Source organism: Sporothrix schenckii, assembly GCF_000961545.1.
Source record: "Sporothrix schenckii 1099-18 chromosome Unknown Cont46, whole genome shotgun sequence".
NCBI lineage: Eukaryota > Fungi > Ascomycota > Sordariomycetes > Ophiostomatales > Ophiostomataceae > Sporothrix > Sporothrix schenckii.
The window spans coordinates 778,184-798,659 of record NW_015971147.1 but is presented as its reverse complement, the minus strand read 5'-3'; the positions used below and the strand labels follow the sequence as shown (position 1 = coordinate 798,659).

The window sequence follows — 20,476 nt, the reverse complement described above, 5'->3', positions numbered from 1 at the left end:
TTTTTTCGTGCAGGCTCAATAAATCTATTTTATTTTATTTTATTTTATTTTATTTTATTTTATTTTATTTTATTTTTTCTCTATAATACTTTTCTTAAATTGTCGTTTCATGTGAGAAGGGTACAACTCACTTTCAATAACATGGGTCTTATTTACAATTTACGGTGACGTAAACTAATTTATTCGAAAATGTGACCTCATCTTCAATTTTTATTTTCAAAATCGAACATTTTTCGTAGAACCGAAAACACCATTATTTCATAAATTAAAGAAAACAGGCGTATTTTTTTTTGTAAAAAAAAAAAAAAAAACGTAAAGAGTTCCACAACCATATATCACATTCCACAGCGTCTCATCGAGCGGATCTGTAACCGGTCACCATCTGTAAAATGATCGTCAATAATAACTGTACCACGCAACAGACAACCCTGTCGCCAGATGCTTCCTGCTTCGTACATAGGCTAATGGTATCTATGTCGTCCAGCTTGCTCCCTTGACCCCGATGGCTGGCTCCTGCTCCAGCCTGGCAGTGGTGGCCGGCCATCCTGGTTTTTCAGGTTCACAAAATGCCACAAGATGGTTCTGGCTTGTTTAAGCACCAGAACATATAGGATAGTCATTCCTGGGTGAAGTGGCCATCATTTGTTGCAATCTTGAATTCAAGAAAAGACACCAATGTTGTGCTTTCTAATATCTGGAGCCTTTGTGAAAGAAACAGGTCTGAAGTGGGTATATTTAGCAGGATGTGTAATAGTCGTTGAAGAAACATTGCTTGTTTTCGTGATTGACTGGGCATTGGCAGTGACACAACAAGATGCTCAAATGCAGGCAAAATGACAACATGCTTTTATTTTGCGCCGGTGGCAAAGGTGCCCTCGTGGTGCCCTCGTGTGTGCCCTTGTAGTCGCTTTCAGGTACAATAGCCTAACAGTTAGGCGCTAGTTTGCACACTCTGTGTCGTAAATACTTTCCCACTCCACTGACTGAATGACGCTGGCACATCAACACTCGGCGCACAAACGCACACAACAGACATGGCCGTCGACGCTGGTGATGTGCCACTTATGGCCAACGGCTCCAACAAGGGCACCGCTGTGCTGGGCAAGATGCATTTCCTGGCGCGCGAGGCCAAGTATGCGCACGAAAAGCCGTACACACTGCGGTACACGCCGGCGCCCGAGAGCGGCCTCCCGCAGACCAACATTGCGCGCGTCGAGCACCCGATCGTGTTCCGCGACTGGCGGGGGCGGACGGACCTGCGGTACGACGAGTGCGGGTTTGGGATGGTGACGCTGGACGACGAGCCCGACGGACGGTTTGGCGAACGGTTGGGCTACGACGACTTCGAGCACAGCGACCGCATCGAAGGCCGGCATGCGCCGCGCGTGCTCGAGGCCGTACGGGCGGCTCTCGGCGCCCAGTCGGCCGAGCTGGTCGACTACGTCGTGCGGCGGCGGCATGCGGCGTGGCCGGTGTCGACGGGCGAGCCGTATGCGTTCCAGCAGCCGGCATCGCGCGCCCACATCGACCATACGCATGCCGGGGCGGTGGCCGTGATCCGGGAAGCACACGGCGCAGAGGCAGAAGCCATCCTGTCGCGACGGTGGCAGCTAGTAAAGTAGGCTCAGCCCTATCCAGGCTTCGTCCAACCCCCCTTCAAATCATCGTGACCTCGCTGACGTTCCCAGCGCTTGGCATCCGCTGCGCGGCCCGTTGGTGGACTGGCCGCTGGCCGTGTGCGATGCGCGCACAGTGGACTTTGCACGCGACACCATGGCGGGCGACGTGGTGGACCGGCACCAGGTGTTTGAGAACACGCAGGTGCACTTTGACGCGCGGCAGGCGTGGTACTACTTGCAGCACCAGATGCCGGACGAGGTCGTCATTTTCAAGAATGCCGACAGCCGCGCGCCCCAGGGGGCGTCGCCGGGCGTACCACATGCAGCGTTCGACAACCCGTTGACGACAGACGACGACGTTCGGCGCGAGAGCATTGAGATGCGCATCCTCGTGGTGTGGTAGGGGGAAAGGGGGGGAGGGGAGTAAGATATCATGCGAGGCAGTGAGGCACTGCCGACGCTGATCATGTATACAGTGCGATGCCGTATGATGTATGATGCTTGACGAAAATAGAACAATAATCATCACTTGGTACATGCTACGGCGTGGCCGCATTCGTACGGTACACAACAACGTGAATCAGTCTGACCACAAGACCGCAATCACATCATGAGCGGGTGAGCAAGGATCAAGATAAATCCGCGGTATTTCACTGCCCGCCAGTCCTGCCATTACTTCCTGTCTGCCTCTCATTTTCGTCTATTGTACAGCAGTCACTCCAATCGTCAAATCATTACCGGTGGTCTCGTGCCTTCGTGATTGTCCGCCCACCCGATACCATCGCTCTCCTCCGTGTCCGTCATTGCCGCACAACACGCACCGTCTTGCGCGAGCTTGGCTTGACGTTGGCCGCCGTGCCGTCCACCACGACCGTGTCGCCCTTGGCCACGCCGTATTCGTTGCCGCTGCTTGTGCTGGCTGCAGTGGCAGTGGCTGCGCCGGGCCAGCTGGCCTTCCACGGCTGCGTCTTTTCGGCGGCCTCGGCGCTCTCGGCGGTAACTCGCGCTGACGGCTTGACATTCGCGGCAGTGCCATCGACGACGGCCAAATCGCCCTTGGCGACGCCGTACTCGACTGGCGGAGTGCTGCTGCCGGAGGCACGCGCCTCGACGGCCGGCCAAGCGGCTTTCCAAGGCTGGATCTTGTCGGCCATTGTGTGGCGAGGAGAGGGGGTGAGAGAGAGACAGCAGGTGTGGGTGTGATGCAGCCGTGGTTGTGCCGTGCACGAGGGACTGTTTGTTGTTTATTGTTTATGTTTGCAGTGTCGAAGTTGGAAGAGCCAGAAGGCATAAATCGCCCACAAGTCCAAACGAGCGAAAGATAACGTTTTATGATAATGCCAATGGCTAGGCTCGGCGTGCATGTTAGCGCAGTCTAGGCCCTCCTCTCCAGTGCCCGATATCGCTAGCGGTGGGAAAAACCGGGGAAAGTCGCCGCCAACTGATAGGGAACCTGGGGAATATTGGCGGCCTGGCGGCATGGAGCGGTGAGACCAGCGGTGACCGCCAGACTGCAGCGCCTGGTAAGACAGCTCTGGCAGCCACGCGACCAGTTATCACGTAAAATAAACTCGACAAATCCACGCCGTTCCTCCATTCTACCCGGCACTTTTACATTTCTAATACAGAGGCGAGATCGTGGTCAACGATAACTGCTCGCGATATAGCTCAATAGCGGGACAGCTGTGCCGCCTCCAAATATAAAAATCGAGCATCGAGACGGATATTTGGCATCGGACCACGACATCGATTCAGACCAACAGACTGCTGGCATCGCCGCCCTGCATGTTTTGTGCTTCTTAATTTTGTGCTGTGCTACTCTTGTTGCTGATAATTAGCTATGCGCATATATGCTGTGCACACTCTGCGGCTTGCTCTGCCTGCGTGCTATGTTGTATTACTCGCTCAACGTGAGAATGCGTAGTTAATCAGTCCACGCCTTTCCGACGGTTCCATGCTTCCCACGATATCCAGCGAATCCAACCATTGCCGACCCATTCGCAGCTCCTGTACCTCCATCTCCATCTGAATTCATATCCTCGGTACTATTATTAGAGTCACCGTTGGCAAACTCACCAACTCTTGCACGAACATCTCCTGAACTTCCAAATGTATGCCAAGATGTGCATATCGCACGTAGAACTTAAAACAAGAGCATGCCCGCCACGGCCAGGCTGAAGAGGGCCACGCCGGCCGCGCTCATGCCGCCCTGGCGCATGCCAGCAGCACCCGACGAAGGCGGGCCCGGGGGGCCGGTTGCGCTGCTCGTGGGGCCGGCGCTCGTCGTCGTGCTCACAAAGCTCGAGGGGCGCGTCGTGGTCGTCGTCTCGGCCGATGTCGTGTGCGAGTGCGGATGCGCGTGCGACGACGTCGGAGGGAGCGTCACCGAGGACGTGGAGTTGACAAACGTCGCGGACGTCGTGGATGTCGTCCGCGTCGAGGCTGTCGAAGACAAAGACACCGGGCCCACCGACGTCGCCTCCGACGTGTGCGTGGGCGTCGTCACAGGTGTCGTCTCGGGCGTAGTCGTCACCACAATGGCCGTCGTCGTGGGTGTCGTAGTGGCCGCCCAGCCGGTCGACGACGGGCCCCAAGCGCCCGTGTCGGATGGACCCCAGGCACCGGAATCGGTCGGGTCCCAGCCAGAACCGCCAGAACCACCAGAGCCACCGTTGGAAGGGCCCCATCCACCAGGGCCGGAGTGGCCCGAGGGACCGCCCCAGGCGCCGCTGTTGGACGGGCCCCAGTCAGACGACGGCCCACCCCAACCAGCAGGACGAGTGCCGGACGGGCCCCAGCCGTTGCCGTTGGGACCCCACGCAGAGTTACCGGGAAGCCCACCGTTGATTGCAGCCATTGTGGTTGTTGTGGAGTGAGTAGACCGACGTGAGAAAAGGTTAAACGTGTGTGAAAAATATAAATCAATCCGCTTGAACGAGTGACTTTTTTGGTGCTTGTGCAAAACGAACGGCTTGGGAGAGCAGTGTACAGAGCGGAAGGTAAAGACAGTGGTGGGAGATGAGAAAGAAAGGTGACGAGGAACGAGAACGAGCGTAAAAGGACAAAGGTCTTCACCTCTGTCTTTTAATACCCAACGACGAAAATGAAAGAGAAGACGACGGCCGACACCGCGCGTTCTAGTGCTTGCTGCCTGGATCCCGGAGCATGTCTCGAATTTCTTGTTTATTTCCCGTGCAGCTGTGGTGAATTGGTTTGCCTATGGTTCCGTGTTTCTGTCCTTTTCGTTGGCCGGTCATGTTTCCTCCTCACCTTTCCCTGCTGCCGCTTCTGCGTATGACACGACACGCACACAGAGCCAACGACTGGTGGGTGCTGGTGGATGTGGTGTGACCGCCGTGAAACAATACAAGGCTAGACACAGGAGAGAGGGTTGGGGAGAAAAGCATTGGATATTCCTTGGTACACTGGCAAATTGCAAGGCTGAACAATACTGTTGCTACGAGCTACATCGCAAAAGAAACGACGAGCATGCTGATGAGCAACAATCACGCAAGCCACGGCCATCTTGTCTGGAAGGATGAGGAGGAACGAAACCTGCAAGGTTGTGTCCGTTCCCCGTGCTGCACACAGCAGAGACAGTTCATGTACCACAAAACCGGAGCATCGCCACTTGGGTTCCGGGATGGCGAGCGCCTCTCTTTGCCCTGGTGCACATGTTGCTCATATAAAATAGCAGGACCAGGGAGCATGCAGCGACCATCCCTGCTTCTTCTTTCTGTTTTCTGTATTTACGTCTCATGACTGTCTGCCGTCTCCGAGTGAACCATATATAGATGACAGAACATACGAAACAGAGGCAGCAGATATGTAAAGAGCAGGGATGGAGGCCGGGCGGGGAGCAAACAGAACCATGGTCGTCCAGAGTCACTTTATATAAATCATATGCATCATTCGCTGCGCCATGCCGCGTCTTTCTTGGATGAAATCGAGTTGGACAGCAGATATTCAGTTATCTTTCAGCTACGGCCTACGGCGACCGAGAGCCAAGACAGGGGCACAAAATAAATACCTGGGAACCAGCAGTCGAAGAGGTAGGTGAATTTCCAGTTGTGCTGCGCGAACGCGTGAACGGTGATTATCTCGGGAAATATGCGTTTCTAGAGTACATGTGAGCGCCTCACAATACTCAATGTGGACAGACATGCAACGAATTTCAATAAACATGATGAAATTACAAAACTGGCCATATATGATGGCTCTGTTCTCTGGACACCCAAAACCCAAACGCTATGCAACATAAACAAATAATACACAAGAATACACCATATACATATAAATGCACATACAAAAAAAGTAAAAAAGTAAAAAAAAATATGCAGCCCCATGGTAGAACAGTGGTATATCTGCGTCTTGCCCTCCTTCTCCCCCCCGCATCAGTACGGCACAAGCATGTTCCACGCCTGGTGGGCTAGCACCGTGCTGTGTAGCGAGGCCAGCTGCCACCACGGCCACAAAAGTGTGGGCACGAGGGCTTGTCGCTGCGTCTCCGGCTCAGCGCTACCGCTGTTGTCGCGCCAGCCGTGCGTCTGTTCATACGTTTCGTCGTTGTACTCGGCGTCCTCGCCAGAGGTCGTCTGCACAACCAGCGTCTGCCCCGCCTGCAGCATCGTCCACATTTGCGTGGCCATCCAGGCAGCCAGCACCAGACTGGCCAGGCCCAGGAAAAGGCCAACGAGTGCAGCGAGGAAGGAGCCTTGGCCTGGGCCACCAGTACCGTCACCACCACCACCACCACCGCGGCCGCCGCCACGATGGCTTGCACGGCGCCAGCGTGTGACCGACTCGGTCGTGCGCGACAGCGCCAGCACCGCGCAAAGGCCGACTGTGGCCGCCTCCACCAGACGCGCGTACGGCTGGATGTGCTGCACGACCAGGGCGTCGGTGCTCGACACAGAGCCAGAACCAGAAGGAGTGGAGGTTGCGCCGCCACCTGCAATGTCCTGCAAGCAGTAGACAGCGGCCAGCGAGGCCAGTGTCGTCATGAGCGAAGCAGCACGGCCCAGGAAGGCGTGGTGGTCGGTGGGTGTCGACGTCGCGGACGACGCAGGGCGTCGACGATGCAAAGATGCTCTCTGTCGTCCATCCCCGCCGGACGACAACGCTGCGTCGCCTGCGTCACCTGGCCCTTCCTCTGTCGCACCGCCAGCGCCCAATGTAAAGGTCTGGCTAAAGAGGTCGGACAGGTAGCTGCCCGGGTCGTCATTGTCTGCGCCTTCCCGGCCGCCCCGGCCAGCCATGCCTTTGTTCGCATTCTTGGGCACAACGTCTTCTGCGAAAAAGGACGGCTGGGCAAACTCGACCGACGATGAAGCCCCCCTTGTGCCTTGGAAACCAAGATCGAGCGTCCCGCCCCGCCGACCATGGGCGCTGTGACCATGTTGGCTGTTTTGGCCAAAGGGCGCGTCGGCACCGGTACCGGCACCGGCACCGGCTCCATCGCCGCTATCACCCAGCGCCACCTTCTGTACCAGTCTCGGTGCATTGGGCCGGTTGAAAATGCGCTGGGCGATGCTCGTCGGCGCCGGCGGCACCTTGTACCAAAACGGTCCACGGTCTGCCTCGACAGGTGTCTGGCTAAAGGCGCCGGTTGAGGACTGCGATAGACCCTGGCTGAACTGACTGGCGCCAGGTTCGTACGTGTTGAAAGCGCGGTGCGGCGACTGGGCCGGGGTGTGTCCAGGCGACGACGGCTGGGTGGGCGTCCAGTCCATCTCATCGACGTCAGCAGCTGCCTGTCCATATGCCTGCTGCTCTCGCGGCCAAGGCTGCGATGGTGCTGATCCGGGGTCTCCACGGACCCCAGCTTGCCATCCACCGCGGCTGCCGAATCCATTCTGCGAGTGTCCGTGTGGTAAAGCATAGGACTCTTGCGACGGTCGCCAGCCATCCCAGCCGCTCGTGCCGCCGTCACGACGTGCCAACGGACTAGATTGCTGCATCTTTGGCGTCGGCCGCTGGGGTGTCGCCGAGATCTCGTCAAGCACATCCGACAGCGTGTCGAGCCCGCGTCGCCGGTTTTCCGAGACGTGTAGCTGATGTTGTTGTTGCTCTTCAGCGGCCCTGACGCTCGCCCGCTGCGGCGTCAACGGCGTCTCCGGCAGCTTCGCAAAGAGCGGCCGCACGTCTTTGCGGATCGCGCGCGGCGCCACGGTGTAGAGGTACAAGATGAAAAAAGCTGCTACGGCGTGAACGCCGGCGACGGCGGGAGGCAGTGCTGGGGCTTCTGCATTACCGTCCGCCCCACTGCTGAACGGTGCAAGCGATTCCTGGTAGTCGGTCACCTTGGCGAGAAGGAGCCGCACAAGGACAATCGTAGCTTGGTGGACATACCAAGTCGGTATGCCGATCAAGGGTTTCGTGAAGCCGCGGACGGTCTGCACAAAGAACGGGTTCCACCAGCTGCTGGCCAGCGTGGCTGCAATGCACGCTGACCGCAAAAAGCCAGTGTTGTATACGAGTAGACGCAGCAAATGCTCGACGAGGACCACGGCGGGACGGCGACTCGCAGTCTGAGAAGCGGCCGAGTCACCAACAACGGCGTCGCCGTCGAAGCCGAGATCATCTGTGTTGGGGAGCGATGCCACAGGGAGCAAGACGCCCCCTAGGACGCCCGCCTGCCACAACATCTGGAGCAGCAGGCCGGCCCACCACAGCCTCCGCCCCAGCCAGTTGCCAGCGTCGAGCGGCGTCGCACGCGTCAACCGTACCTGCCGGCTGTAGTCGACCATTCGCCGCAAGTGGTCCGTCTTTGCCGTGTAGCCGGCGTCGCGGATGCGGTCAAGCACGCGCGGCTCGCAGTCGGCGCATACTTGAGGATAGCGCTGCTCGAGACCCTGGCGGAACCGAAAGTACTTGCGCTCGAGCTCGGGGGTGTCTGGGTGGTTGGGGTCGGATGGGAAATACTGGGCGAGCGACGAGATGAACAGATGCTGGTTCTTGAGGCAGGTCTTGCAAAAGACGCCGGTCTGGTCTCCATTGCCATGACTGGGCGAGCCATAGCCGCCGCCGTTGCTGCTGGCGCTGCCCGGGCTGCCAAAGCTGTCGTGGAAGGGCCCGGGGCCGGACGCAAAGAAGCGGGAGGTCGTCTCCGCAACGGCCGTCGTGGACGTAGGAGGGTCGGTGATATCGCCGTTCTGCATGGTCAACGTCGACTCTATTTTCTACGAAATATCATTTTGTAAACGGCGTTGCTCACCTCGTCCAGGTAGTTTGTCGCGTCGCAGCTGGAGCAGGTAAACTGGCGCACGCTGCTGTCGTAGACCTTTGACGACCGGCGGCCACAGTAGAAACAGCTCAGGTAGCGAGCTCGCCGGAGTCGCACCATGGCGACCGGCTGTGAAGAGGAAGAGGCAGAGGACGATGTCGATGTCGGATTCCAAGTTGATGAAGACGAGGTCGTTCGGTCTGCAATTGGCGTAGCCCCCGGTGTTCTCCCGCTGCCGACATGTGCAGATATACCATCACCCGCTGTCGAAAGCAGTCGTCAAAACAAAGCAGCAGCGCCGCGCCACAATTCGCGTGGCTGGCGGCGCGTGGTTGGTTGATGCGTCGTCGGTTATTTCTGCCGTGTGCCTTTGTGCCTCTTGTTTCTGGTGGGTGAAGCAACTGCCCTGGAAGGAGCTCCATAGCGAGCAAGAAAGTAAATACTGCCGGGCGGTCAGGCGCTAAGCTCCTGGAAGTGGGTCTCTATCAGACACCGATTCACACCCCTGTATTAGTCGCGTAATAGGCCCTAAACGTGTTGTTCGAAGCTTCACGTTTTGGACATTCGTGACGATTTACCAACTGATACTTTGTTTGCAACAAAGAGGTACCGTCACCACAACTTCCCTCAACCGAGGACAGTAGGTGTCCTGAGCTTGCCTAGAGGAGCTTGTGGTATTAGATTAAGAAAAAAAGCGACGGGCACACCAAGATGGGCGCTCTCGTCCAGGCTCTCCTCATCGGCACTGTTTTGCTCACTGCCATTCTGCTGCTGGCCACGGTACGTTTACGACAGTATGGGCTTGCGTTTTATGTGCGTCCGTCTCTAATGTAGCCTAGGCACGGTACATGGCCGTGGTGCGCAGCAAACGCTCGGCCATGGGCAAGGCGTGGAAGGCCGCTGGCCAAGGCCCTGTGCCCGACGGCGTGCAGCTGCCAGGAACTTATTTTCTGTATGTCCTCGGCTCGGGCGGGCACACGGGCGAGCTATGCGAGATGATAAAGCAGCAGTTCCGGCCGAACCCGCACTGCCACCGCCGCTATATTGTCACGTCGGGCGACCACCACTCAGTCAACGCCGTCGAGCGGCTCGAAGGCTTGATCAGCCGGACGTTTCCCGTGGACGAGAACGGCGTCGCGCCGGGCGGCTCGTGGGACATTGTGCACGTTGTCCGTGCACGTCGGGTACATCAGCCGCTGTATACGACATGGTTATCGGCGCTGCAGAGCGCGCTGTCGATTGTGCAGGCTCTGGTGCGGCCGCCAAAACAACGGCAGCCTACAAACAATTCAAAGAGCGCAAAGAACGCAAAGAACGCAAACGACGCAAACGACGCCTTTACATACCCGAACCTGATTGTTACCAACGGCCCCGGCACGGGTTTTATTGTGTGCTTGGTTGCCGTTGTGCTCAAAATGTTGTATGTCGTCCCGACCAACCGCTGCAGCGTTCTGTTCATCGAGACCTGGGCGCACGTCAGCACACTGAGCCTGACGGGCAAGCTGTTCCACTACAGCCGCCTTGCCGACCTGTTTGTGGTGCAGCACGAGCTATTGGCGGCCAACACGGGCCATCGCTTCATTGGCGACGTCACCAAGTACGGCAACCTGCTCGGCATCCGCAAGTCTCTGGGGCGCAAGAAGGCGTAACGTGTTGGGCGGATCGACTCCAGGTCTTTCACGATTTGACACGACATATACATCCGCCTGAACGGCCATTTGGTTGTAGAAAAGCGACACATAGACCTTTGGACAAAACACGCAATGAAACATTTGATACAATTGATACACTGGTACCTAGTGAGATGGCTAATATACAGAGGCCACAGCCGCAATCTCCATCTCCATTCCATGCGCGTGCCCGTTCCGTCGTCTCTTCTTCCCTTCGCCTGACCCCCAGCCTTTTATTCTTGTATTTGTGCACTGTCCGCGGACTCGGTCGGCGCCGAACCGAACGGCGTCTCCTCACCGAAGGATGTGTACGCCTGGCCGCGTGTCGCCTCCGCCTTCGCTGTCATGCGCTTTGCCCAACTCTTCCAAGACTCGAACACACGGTCCTCTTGCCTCATGTTGTCCACCAGCAGCGAGCCCTTGAAGTAGCCGCCCATCATGCGGGCCTCCTCCATAGCGACGCGGCGCTCAACCTCTTCTCTGTGCCGCAGCGCGTAAAATTCACGCCGTGCCACGTCGTAGGCCTGCTCCTTGGTCATGCCCGAGTTCATCAGCCACATTTGCCGCTGAACGACGCTGTCGAGCAGTTAGTAATGGCCACAACGCGGAGGGGAAAGGGGCTTTGTGGGGTCTCCATGCACAGCCCATCACAAAAGACATACCACTCGCCGCACAGGGCCAGGCCATCCTGGTAGAGTCCCTTGCTCCAATCGTACCGCTGTGCGTCCTTGCCGTCCGACTCCAGCACCACACGCGGCCGCGCCAGCTCCCACGGGTGGTCCTTGAAGAAGGTCTGCCGCAGCTCGTCCTCCTCGTATGTAATCTGTTGTGGCCGGTACGTCCGCCGCGGCTTGCGCAGGCGCGGGTTGGGCGGCTGCAGGGCCACAGGAACGGTGCGCGTGAGCACTTCGGCCGGCGGGATCTTCTCGACGGCCTTGAGCCATGGCGGCGCTACCGGTCTGTGGTTGCTGTTGATTGTGCTCGACAGGTGCTGGTGCACGACGTCGGCGACGCGCAGGGCACGGAATTGCCGACCCATCGTGTCGATGCGTGTGGAGGTGAAGGCGGAGCAGAAAGTGGAGGAGGAGGAAGAGAGGAGGACGACAAAAGAAAAGGCCGCCGGGTTTGGCCAATTAGTGTCGGCAGTGGCTGTGCGAGTCGCTCAGATCGGTCGTCCGGCTCGTCTGGCCCTCGTCAATGGATGCTATGCGTCAGTGTGTCGACGGTGTCGTTGCTGGCAGACAAAGCTGGACGTGGTGGTTTGAGCCAAAGGTAACAGTCGCTAATTTTTTTCGGCAGCTCTCGCCATACCGATTAGATGCATATACTGAGGAAATGCTGCCGTTTGCAGCAATCCGACTTCGAACTCCACTGTAAATTTTGGGCGCGATAAGATAAAGCCCCCAAAATTGACGGTACAGGCACCCCACAGCGCCTAGCAATTAGCTGCAGTGTTGCTTTTTTTTTGCCTCTCACTGTACTTCGTACAGCTGCTGACAACAACGGCAAATCATCTGCACCAACCACACGACATACGACGCGACACAACCGGTCCCGGCTCCCGGCCGCGCACATCCCAGCACAGCTTATATGACGCCGCCATGACGAACAGCCCATGAAGGCCTCACGCCGCATCAACAGGTCCGTCTGTGGCGCCGTCCTCTCGGCCCGGATGCCTCCTCCGGCAACGGCACCTGTTTCCGGCCGGTCGCCGCCATCACGATGCATCCATGAGCAGAGTCGACGGCCGCGGCGGCAAGGACGACCGCGGACGACTACGACGGCGGTTTGGTTCTCCGCCGCGGGCGCCGCAGACCCGGCCTCTGGCACGCTGTTGCCGATGCTGTTCCCTCCGGCCTGGAACGACGCCTCGTGGCAGACACCAACGACGCAGAGGGCCATGCATTTCTATGACTCGGCATTCCGCCGGGCCCAACGGACCACGAGATGCCCGCGTGGCAGCCTGGAGCATAGGCGGTCCGGCCATACGTCCACAGCCGCGGCCAGCCAGCCGCCATCGCGGGAGTTTGACGACATATTCAACGACAACGAGCTCGAGATCAAGAGCGACGGAGCGACGACAGCGCCACGAAATCAGAAAAGCGGCCCTGGAAGCAGGCCGGAACATAGTCGCGACATATACGGGAGGAGGAGAGCTGCAGATATTGAACACAGAGACGAAGAGTTCTACGACATATACGCAGAGGATTATGATGACCGCGATCTGGAGTCTGCCAGGCCCCCGGCGTATGCGCCCACGACGTCGTCCAGGGCAGACCAGCTGTCGTCTCGAGCCTTTGCCGAGGAACCCAAACGGGAAAACAACGCAGACAAGCTTGATACCCGCCACAGCGAAGACCCACAACCCGACGACAGCTACTCAGACGACTACCACTCTGACGACATACAGTCTAGGAAAAAGCCTTCTCACGGCATATACAACACTCATGACACCCACGACATTTACCCTAACGATGACCCCTTCAATGACCCCTTCAAAGACGCCTTCAAAGACGCCTTCCGCGAAGACGCCTTCCGCGAAGACGCAGACTCCGACAGCACTCCCTCCACAAGGAGGTTCAACCCCGACGATATCCAGTACGAGGAATTCGTAACCAGACCCAGCTTCACAGACGATTTTCGCCAGAAAGACTTTCAATCGAGCGCCTTTCACGCCAAAAAACTTGTCGCCCATGGCGTCAATCTTGGCCAGATTCGGCGCGACGACGACATGGACGACGAGCCGGGCACGTTCCCCGAAGAAATCCACTCCAGCCACTTCGACGCCTACGACAGCTACCCCCATCATGGCGAGCCGTACCCGGAGTCAAAGCGCGTCAGCAAGGAGGAGCTGCTCGCGCTCGTCGGCCCGCCCCTCACCGGCGACTCGGCCAACGAGTACTTGGCCCGCTTGAAAGACCCGGATATCCGACGGCACAATGGTTCCGTGGATGATCGCGACTTGCGCGTCGTGGACGACAACGCCAGCACCGAGACGGCCATAACGTGGGACGACGTGCGAAACCTCGACGTTCAAATCCAAGAAGCCGTGCGCGCGCTCGACCACGACGTCGTCATGCGGCTCAAGGACCCAAGCACTGTCCCGGCCGAGCTTGTCTACCAATCGTACCTGCGGCTGCCCGGCATGCGTATGTCGTACGTGCCCGACGAACTGCGCCATGGCCTGCTCCGGTCGCTCAACATGGAGGAGCGCAAAAACGCCAAGTCGATGCTGCGCTTCTTTGCCGTCGTCGCCGACATCAAGGACTGCGGCCTGCCGCTGCTGCGCGCCGAGTGGAACGCGGCCATGGCGTTTGCCGGCCGCTACGTCGGCTGGACCACGTCGGCCGAGAACATGGCCGTCGTCAACCTGTGGCGCGAAATGGAAAAGGATGCGGGCATCCGCAGCAACGAGGTGACGTTCAACATCTTGTTCGACGTCGCCTCCAAGTCGCACAACTTTACGCTCGCCGAGATGATCTACGACGAGATGCTGAAGCGCGGCCTGCGCTTCAACCGCTACCACCACGTCAGCCTCATCCACTACTTTGGCCTCCGGCTGGACCCGGACGGCATCCGCGCCGCCTTCCACGAGATGGTCGAAGCGGGCGAGATGATTGACACGGTCGTGCTCAACTGCGTCATGTCTGGCTTTGTGCGGTGCGGCGAAGAGGATGCCGCCGAGCGCATCTACACCCGCATGCACCCCCGGTACAGGATGCAGCAGCAGCAGCAGCAGCAGCAAAGCGAACTGAGGCAGGGCAATGGACATTCGGGCGTCGTCCTCGAGATGAAACCGAAACCAAAAAAGGTGAAGAACGCGTCGCCGCGATCGCGTGGAAGCTTTGTTCTGTCCTCGGACGCCTCCACCGGCAACCCGCCGTTTCCCAACAGCACGGACTACAAATCCGAGCGGATGCTGTCGCAGGTGCTCGTCATGCTGGCGCACGAGAACCGGTACAACGACGACCTGCGCGCCGCCCACCAGGCGCTCATGCCCATCCGCCCCACGCTCTCGACCTTCCGCGTCCTCATCAACCACCACGCCTGCCGCCTCGGCAACCTCCCTGCCGTCACGCGCTACCTCGACGACATGAAGTCGCTCGGCATCCCCCTGCATGGCTCCATCTTCCAGACGCTGTTCAAGGGCTTTGCGCTGCACGGCGGCGCGCAGGGCATGTACACCGACTGGAGCGTCGCGCGCCTGCGCAGCACCTGGGCCGCCCTGCTCAAGGCCCTCGACGACGGCACCGAGGGCATGTACATTTCCGTCTGGCTCGTCATGTGGGTGCTGCGCGCCTTTGACCGCTGCGCCACGCCCGAGATGGTCTTCAAGGCCTACAACTCGCTCATGTCGCGCTGGACGCCCGACGAGGTCCAGTCCGATTTTGCCATTAGCGTCTTGCACAGCCTGCTCAAGGGCCGCGAGGTGAATAAGAGGACGGTCCCCGAGGAAGTCATTGGCAGTGGCGCCCACAACAGAATCACCAATTACAAAGGGCTCAGCCATGTTGAGCCACGAAAGTCTGTCCTGAAACAGCTGGGCTGGCGGTCCTTTCAATGAGTCCGTGTGGTAGACTCGGGCGGGGGCTTCATCTTGAAATGTTTATAGTTATGTTTCTGTGGCCATGGCCCTGTAACGACCATATCCTTTTTGTACATATACCGCTTGGATTGAGACGTCCAGCGTATTACGAATGCATGCATCCGTTCCAATGGACGGACTTTTCACCTCACTTCGTCCTGCGTCTGTGGCAGTTTTATCGAGACATCCAATTCTAACCATTCACAAAAGACAGTTTGACGTGGCCATGGCAAGGTCACTTTATACGGGCGGATAGCAGCATACTTTTGCCAATTGCTGTTGCGCGCTCTTTGGATGACAAGATGAATCCACGTCCTCTGCATGTAGTATGGAACTGTTTGATTTTTTGTTGAGTTTCTATGACGACTTTATGTACAAGGCAGCGCTTGGCCAGGGTTGACAAACGGTCATCGGCCCCGGCCATGCGCCCCGGTATTCTGATCCTCCGCGGTATCCTCCCCAGACTCTAAAAAAAGCCTCCGAGATAGATCGTCTATTTCGGCTTGTACGTCTGCCAGGCTAAGCGGGAGAAAGTAAAAAACGTCAGCACGTGCCTGGAACAGTATAGAGCATAGACACCCATGCCTCAGCCATCCCAATGGATCGGCCCATCTCTTCAACGAAAAATACGCACCGGCAATGCCGAAGGGGGCGAAAAAGAAGAAGGTCATCGAGGTCCAGTAGCCGATGCCAAAGAACTTGCTCTTGGGGTTGAACGGGATGTTGGAGTAGGGGCCCTCGGGGTAGTGGTACGGCGACGAGAAGCGCAACGGGGTCGAGTGGAAGGCACGGCGGCCGGCCACGGCCTGCGACGTGCGGATAGCAGCGCGGGAGAGCATCTGGAGGGTCAGTAAGCTTTGTGCCGAGCAACGGGGGGAACAAAACATTGTCACATTGTCGACGAGGGCGGGCTGACGGGGACGCCAGGCGCGGTGGAACGACCAGGAACGACCAATTGGTCACCAAAAAGACGATTGGGAGCGCGACGAACCTTGGCGACGGAGTGGTGATGGTCTGTGACGGCGATGGTGGATGGCTGTTGGGGTGTAGATGGTGGGAAAGCTCGAGGTTCGAAAGAGCTCGGTTTTTTGCAGTGATCTCTTTTGCGCGGCTGTGACTGGGTGCCGTAGTGGCGTGAGTGCCGTCTCCTTCCCGCTGTTCCATGTTTTTCCGGCTGCCCAGCGCTGCAGTGGAAGGTGGCCCGTGCACGTCACTCGCGCTTTCCACAATTGGCTGACTGATCACATCACATGATCCAACTAACCGCCTTTTCCGCGCGATGAGCTTTTGGGTGGCAGAATTCTGTGCATTGCTCCACTTTATTTTCCCTGGCCAGCGCCTTCCCGTCCCCAGTTATTAGTTTTTCTCGTTCAGTGCATCGGTTCGCTTCGCCCTCCATCGTTCCTGCCCAGGACACTTCGAGAGTGACGCCTGCCGTTTTCTGTTTTCTCACCACCAGGGAAAGAGTCGGGCATCTTCCCCTTCTCTCCCCTTTTCACCCAACCGTTGCTATTTTGCACCAACAGCACTTCACCTCTAGCCCACCAACCGCGCGACGATCTCCAGTGGCTGCCGGTGTGCCTGTGTACATTGTACATTCCCTTACCCGCCCGCCGCGTGCGGAGCAACCATTCAGCAGACGGATCGACAATGGATATCGACGAGCTGTTTGAGGTCTTTGACAAACCGCCATCTGGGCCGTCACAGCCGCAGGGGGGCCGCGCCACAACGCCTGGCGACGCCAGCCGCAAGCGCAAGGCCGTGGGCCTCTCCGAGGTGTCCGCCGAGACAGCCAACAAAGCCGCCAAGGATGTGCCGGCGATCCCAATCGGGGAAACGTCCAACGACGCCGATATCTCCTCGGCGGCCGAAGATGTTCCCATGAACGAGGACGACGAAGAGGACAAGGACGACGACGAGGACGACGAGGGTACCAACGGCGATGGCAATGGCGTCGACAAGCAGAACAAGCGCCGCAAAAAGGACGGCGAGGCCGAGCCTGTGCTGACCGACACCTTCCAGACGGCTGAGTCGCGTGAGGTGGCACCGGCGTCTGGTTTTGCCCCCCAGAAGGAGACCGAGTCGCTCGTGCTGCAGCACAACATCCAGCACCAGGTGGCCCTCCCGCCCGACCTCAACTATGAATACGTTCCCCTCTCCGAGCATAAGCGGCCCGCCGAGCCCGCGCGCGAGTATCCCTTCGAGCTCGACCCGTTTCAGAGCATGGCGATTTCGTCAATCGAGCGCGAGGAGAGTGTCCTGGTGTCTGCGCACACCAGTGCCGGCAAGACGGTCGTCGCCGAGTACGCCATCGCGCAGTGCTTCAAGCGCAACCAGCGTGTCATCTACACAAGCCCCATCAAGGCGCTCAGCAACCAAAAGTTCCGTGATTTCATGGGCGAGTTTGGCGACGTCGGCCTGATGACGGGCGACATCACCATCAACCCCACGGCGAGCTGCCTCGTCATGACCACGGAGATTCTGCGGTCCATGCTGTACCGCGGCTCCGAGATTATGCGAGAGGTGGCCTGGGTCGTCTTTGACGAGATCCACTACATGCGGGACAAGTCTCGCGGTGTCGTCTGGGAGGAGACCATTATTTTGCTGCCCGACAAGGTCCGCTACGTGTTCCTGTCGGCCACCATTCCGAACGCGTTCCAGTTCGCCGAGTGGATAGCTAAGATCCATCGCCAGGCGTGCCACGTCGTGTACACCGATTTCCGTCCGACGCCCCTGCAAAACTACTGCTTCCCCGCCGGCGGCGACGGCATCCTGCTCGTCGTGGACGAGCGCGGTGTCTTCAAGGAGAAGAACTTCAACACCGCCATGGCGCTGGTGGAGCAGAACAAGGGCGCCGATCCGGCCGACCCCAACGCCAAGCAGAACGGCCGCGGCAAGAACAAGAAGATCAACAAGGGCGGCGGAAACGAGTCGACATCCGACATCTACAAGATCATTCGCATGATTATGAAGAAGAACTTCCACCCCGTGATTGTTTTCAACTTTAGCAAGCGCGAGTGCGAGATGCTGGCGCTCAAGATCTCCGGCATGAACTTCAACAACGAGTCTGAGCAGGCCCTGGTCACCAAGGTCTTTGAGAACGCCATTGACACCTTGTCCGAGACCGACCGTGAGCTGTCGCAGATTACGCACCTGCTGCCGCTGCTTCGCAAGGGCATCGGTGTGCACCACTCGGGCCTGCTGCCCATCCTCAAAGAGATTGTCGAGATCCTGTTCCAGGAGAACTTGATCAAGGTCCTGTTCGCGACAGAAACCTTCTCCATCGGCCTGAACATGCCCGCCCGCACGGTCGTGTTCACGCAGGTGCGCAAGTTCGACGGCGTCTCCATGCGGCCGCTCACGTCGTCCGAGTACATCCAGATGTCTGGCCGTGCCGGTCGTCGTGGCCTCGATGACCGCGGTATTGTCATTATGATGGTGGACGACAAGCTCGAGCCCGAAACGGCCAAGGCCATTGTCGCCGGCAAGCAGGATCGTCTTAACTCGGCCTTCCACCTCGGCTACAACATGATCCTGAACCTGCAACGTATCGAGACGGTGTCGCCCGAGTACATGCTGGAACGCTGCTTCTTCCAGTTCCAGAATGCCGCCAGCGTGCCCGCCTTTGAGAAGGAGCTCAAGGCGCTGCAGCACGAGCGTGACAGCACCATCATTCCGGACGAGAACACGGTCAAGGAGTACTACAAACTTCGGCAGCTCATCGAAGAGTACCGCAAGGACATGGTCCTCGTCATGCAGCACCCCAACTTCTGCCTGCCGTTTTTGCAGCCGGGCCGGCTGGTGCACATCAAGACGCCTGGCAGCGGCGAGGACTTTGGCTGGGGCGCTGTGCTGAGCTTCTCTCAGCGCCGTGCGCCCAAGCGTGGCGAGGACGAGGTTCCACCGCAAGAGTCGTATTGCGTGGACGTGGCGCTCTTCATCTCGGACAGCAAGAGCGCACAAAGCATCGCACCCGGCTTCCCGCTGGGCGAGGTGGCGCCCGGTGCCGTGCCGTGGGTCGACAATGCCAACAGCAGCACCGCGAGCGGGAGCGAGGACAACGGCAGCGGCGACAACACGAGCGGCAACGACAAGAACTCCAAGACGTCCAAAGCCTCCAAGGCGTCCAAGGCGTCCAACAAAAAGGAGGACAAGGACACCAACAAGGAGAAGAGCAACATGACCGACGCCCGTGTCGAGATCGTTCCCTGCTTGCTGTCGACCATTGTCGCCATGAGCAAGCTGCGCATCTTTATGCCGGACAATGTGACCAAGTCGGCCGGCAAGGACCGGACCGGCAAGGTCATCCGCGAGGTACAGCGCCGGTTCCCCGACGGCATCCCGGTCCTCGACCCAATCGAGAACATGAAGATCAACGACGAGTCGTTCAAGAAGCTGATCCGCAAGATCGAGCTGCTCGAGGCCAAGCTGCTCGCGAATCCGCTGCACGGCTCGCCCATCCTGCCGGAGCTGTGGGAAAAGTACCATCACAAGGCGGAGCTGGGCGAGAAGATCAAGGAGAAGAAGAAGGCCATTGCGCAGGCACACAGCATCGCGCAGCTCGACGAGCTCAAGTCGCGCAAGACGGTGCTGCGGCGCCTGGGCTTCATCAACGAGGACGACGTAGTGCAGCTCAAGGCCCGCGTGGCGTGCCAGATCTCGTCGACCGAGGGCCACGAGCTGCTGCTGTCGGAGCTGCTGTTCAACCGCTTCTTCAACGACCTGTCGCCCGAGGTGGTGGCGTCGGTCATGACGTGCTTCCTCTTTGACGAGAAGGTGGAGGCGCCCGATCTGAAGGAGGACCTGGCCAAGCCGCTGCGCGAGATCAAGTCGCAGGCAAAGATCATTGCCAAGGTCAGCCAGGAGAGCAAGCTGGACATCAACGAGGAGGAGTACGTGGCCAGCCTCAAGTGGCAGCTGATGGAGACGGTCCTGGCGTGGGCCAAGGGCGCCTCGTTTGCAGACATTTGGTAAGCTTCAGCTCTCGCACCCCGTTCCCCCGTCTCCCTCGTTTTCTATCCGCGACACAAGCACTGACACACCGCAGCAAAATGACAAACGCCTACGAGGGCTCGTTGGTGCGCTTGTTCCGGCGGCTCGAAGAGCTGTTGCGCCAGATGGCCGAGGCCGGCAAGGTGATGGGCAGCGAGGAGATTACAAAAAAGTTTGAGGAGAGTCTGGAAAAGATCAAGCGCGGCATTGTGGCTGCTCAGTCCCTCTACCTGTAAAAGTACAGACCGGATCCGAATGCTCTTCTGTTGCTTGTCTTATGTTGTTTTCTTTTAAACAGATTTTGGCCACGATTTACTCCTTTTTATCCTGCGAGTGTTTGATTTATTGCCACGTTAATTTTTAACTTGCATTTTTGGGGATGCAT

At 58.3% G+C, this 20,476-nt stretch overlaps 8 protein-coding genes across 8 annotated transcripts; 4 read left to right on the top strand and 4 right to left on the bottom strand.

Annotated features, from left to right (window-relative positions):
• Window positions 1–1,034: 1,034 nt before the first annotated feature.
• On the top strand, window positions 1,035–2,822 carry SPSK_10573 (uncharacterized protein; the record flags this gene model as incomplete). The annotated part of the gene is made up of 3 exons (XM_016736924.1): window positions 1,035–1,618; window positions 1,689–2,013; window positions 2,331–2,822. The coding sequence occupies 3 exons, from the start codon at window positions 1,035–1,037 to the stop codon at window positions 2,820–2,822; spliced, it is 1,401 nt and encodes a 466-aa protein (XP_016586558.1).
• Window positions 2,823–3,762: 940 nt separating this feature from the next.
• On the bottom strand, window positions 3,763–4,476 carry SPSK_04543 (uncharacterized protein; the record flags this gene model as incomplete). Its single annotated transcript, XM_016731346.1, has 1 exon — window positions 3,763–4,476. The coding sequence occupies one exon, from the start codon at window positions 4,474–4,476 to the stop codon at window positions 3,763–3,765; it is 714 nt and encodes a 237-aa protein (XP_016586557.1).
• Window positions 4,477–6,013: 1,537 nt separating this feature from the next.
• Window positions 6,014–8,779, bottom strand: SPSK_03970 (uncharacterized protein; the record flags this gene model as incomplete). The annotated part of the gene is made up of 1 exon (XM_016730785.1): window positions 6,014–8,779. The coding sequence occupies one exon, from the start codon at window positions 8,777–8,779 to the stop codon at window positions 6,014–6,016; it is 2,766 nt and encodes a 921-aa protein (XP_016586556.1).
• Window positions 8,780–9,555: 776 nt separating this feature from the next.
• SPSK_04476 (beta-1,4-N-acetylglucosaminyltransferase) lies at window positions 9,556–10,493 on the top strand (the record flags this gene model as incomplete). The annotated part of the gene is made up of 2 exons (XM_016731282.1): window positions 9,556–9,624; window positions 9,684–10,493. The coding sequence occupies 2 exons, from the start codon at window positions 9,556–9,558 to the stop codon at window positions 10,491–10,493; spliced, it is 879 nt and encodes a 292-aa protein (XP_016586555.1).
• Window positions 10,494–10,747: 254 nt separating this feature from the next.
• SPSK_04511 (37S ribosomal protein Rsm25) lies at window positions 10,748–11,553 on the bottom strand (the record flags this gene model as incomplete). The annotated part of the gene is made up of 2 exons (XM_016731315.1): window positions 10,748–11,090; window positions 11,177–11,553. The coding sequence occupies 2 exons, from the start codon at window positions 11,551–11,553 to the stop codon at window positions 10,748–10,750; spliced, it is 720 nt and encodes a 239-aa protein (XP_016586554.1).
• Window positions 11,554–12,129: 576 nt separating this feature from the next.
• SPSK_03949 (uncharacterized protein) lies at window positions 12,130–15,078 on the top strand (the record flags this gene model as incomplete). The annotated part of the gene is made up of 1 exon (XM_016730764.1): window positions 12,130–15,078. One exon carries the CDS (start codon window positions 12,130–12,132, stop codon window positions 15,076–15,078), a length of 2,949 nt encoding a protein of 982 aa, XP_016586553.1.
• Window positions 15,079–15,592: 514 nt separating this feature from the next.
• Window positions 15,593–15,938, bottom strand: SPSK_04684 (cytochrome c oxidase subunit 7c; the record flags this gene model as incomplete). The annotated part of the gene is made up of 2 exons (XM_016731484.1): window positions 15,593–15,618; window positions 15,734–15,938. 2 exons carry the CDS (start codon window positions 15,936–15,938, stop codon window positions 15,593–15,595), a joined length of 231 nt encoding a protein of 76 aa, XP_016586552.1.
• Window positions 15,939–16,749: 811 nt separating this feature from the next.
• On the top strand, window positions 16,750–20,073 carry SPSK_03926 (ATP-dependent RNA helicase DOB1; the record flags this gene model as incomplete). The annotated part of the gene is made up of 1 exon (XM_016730741.1): window positions 16,750–20,073. One exon carries the CDS (start codon window positions 16,750–16,752, stop codon window positions 20,071–20,073), a length of 3,324 nt encoding a protein of 1,107 aa, XP_016586551.1.
• Between the last annotated feature and the right edge of the window lie 403 nt (window positions 20,074–20,476).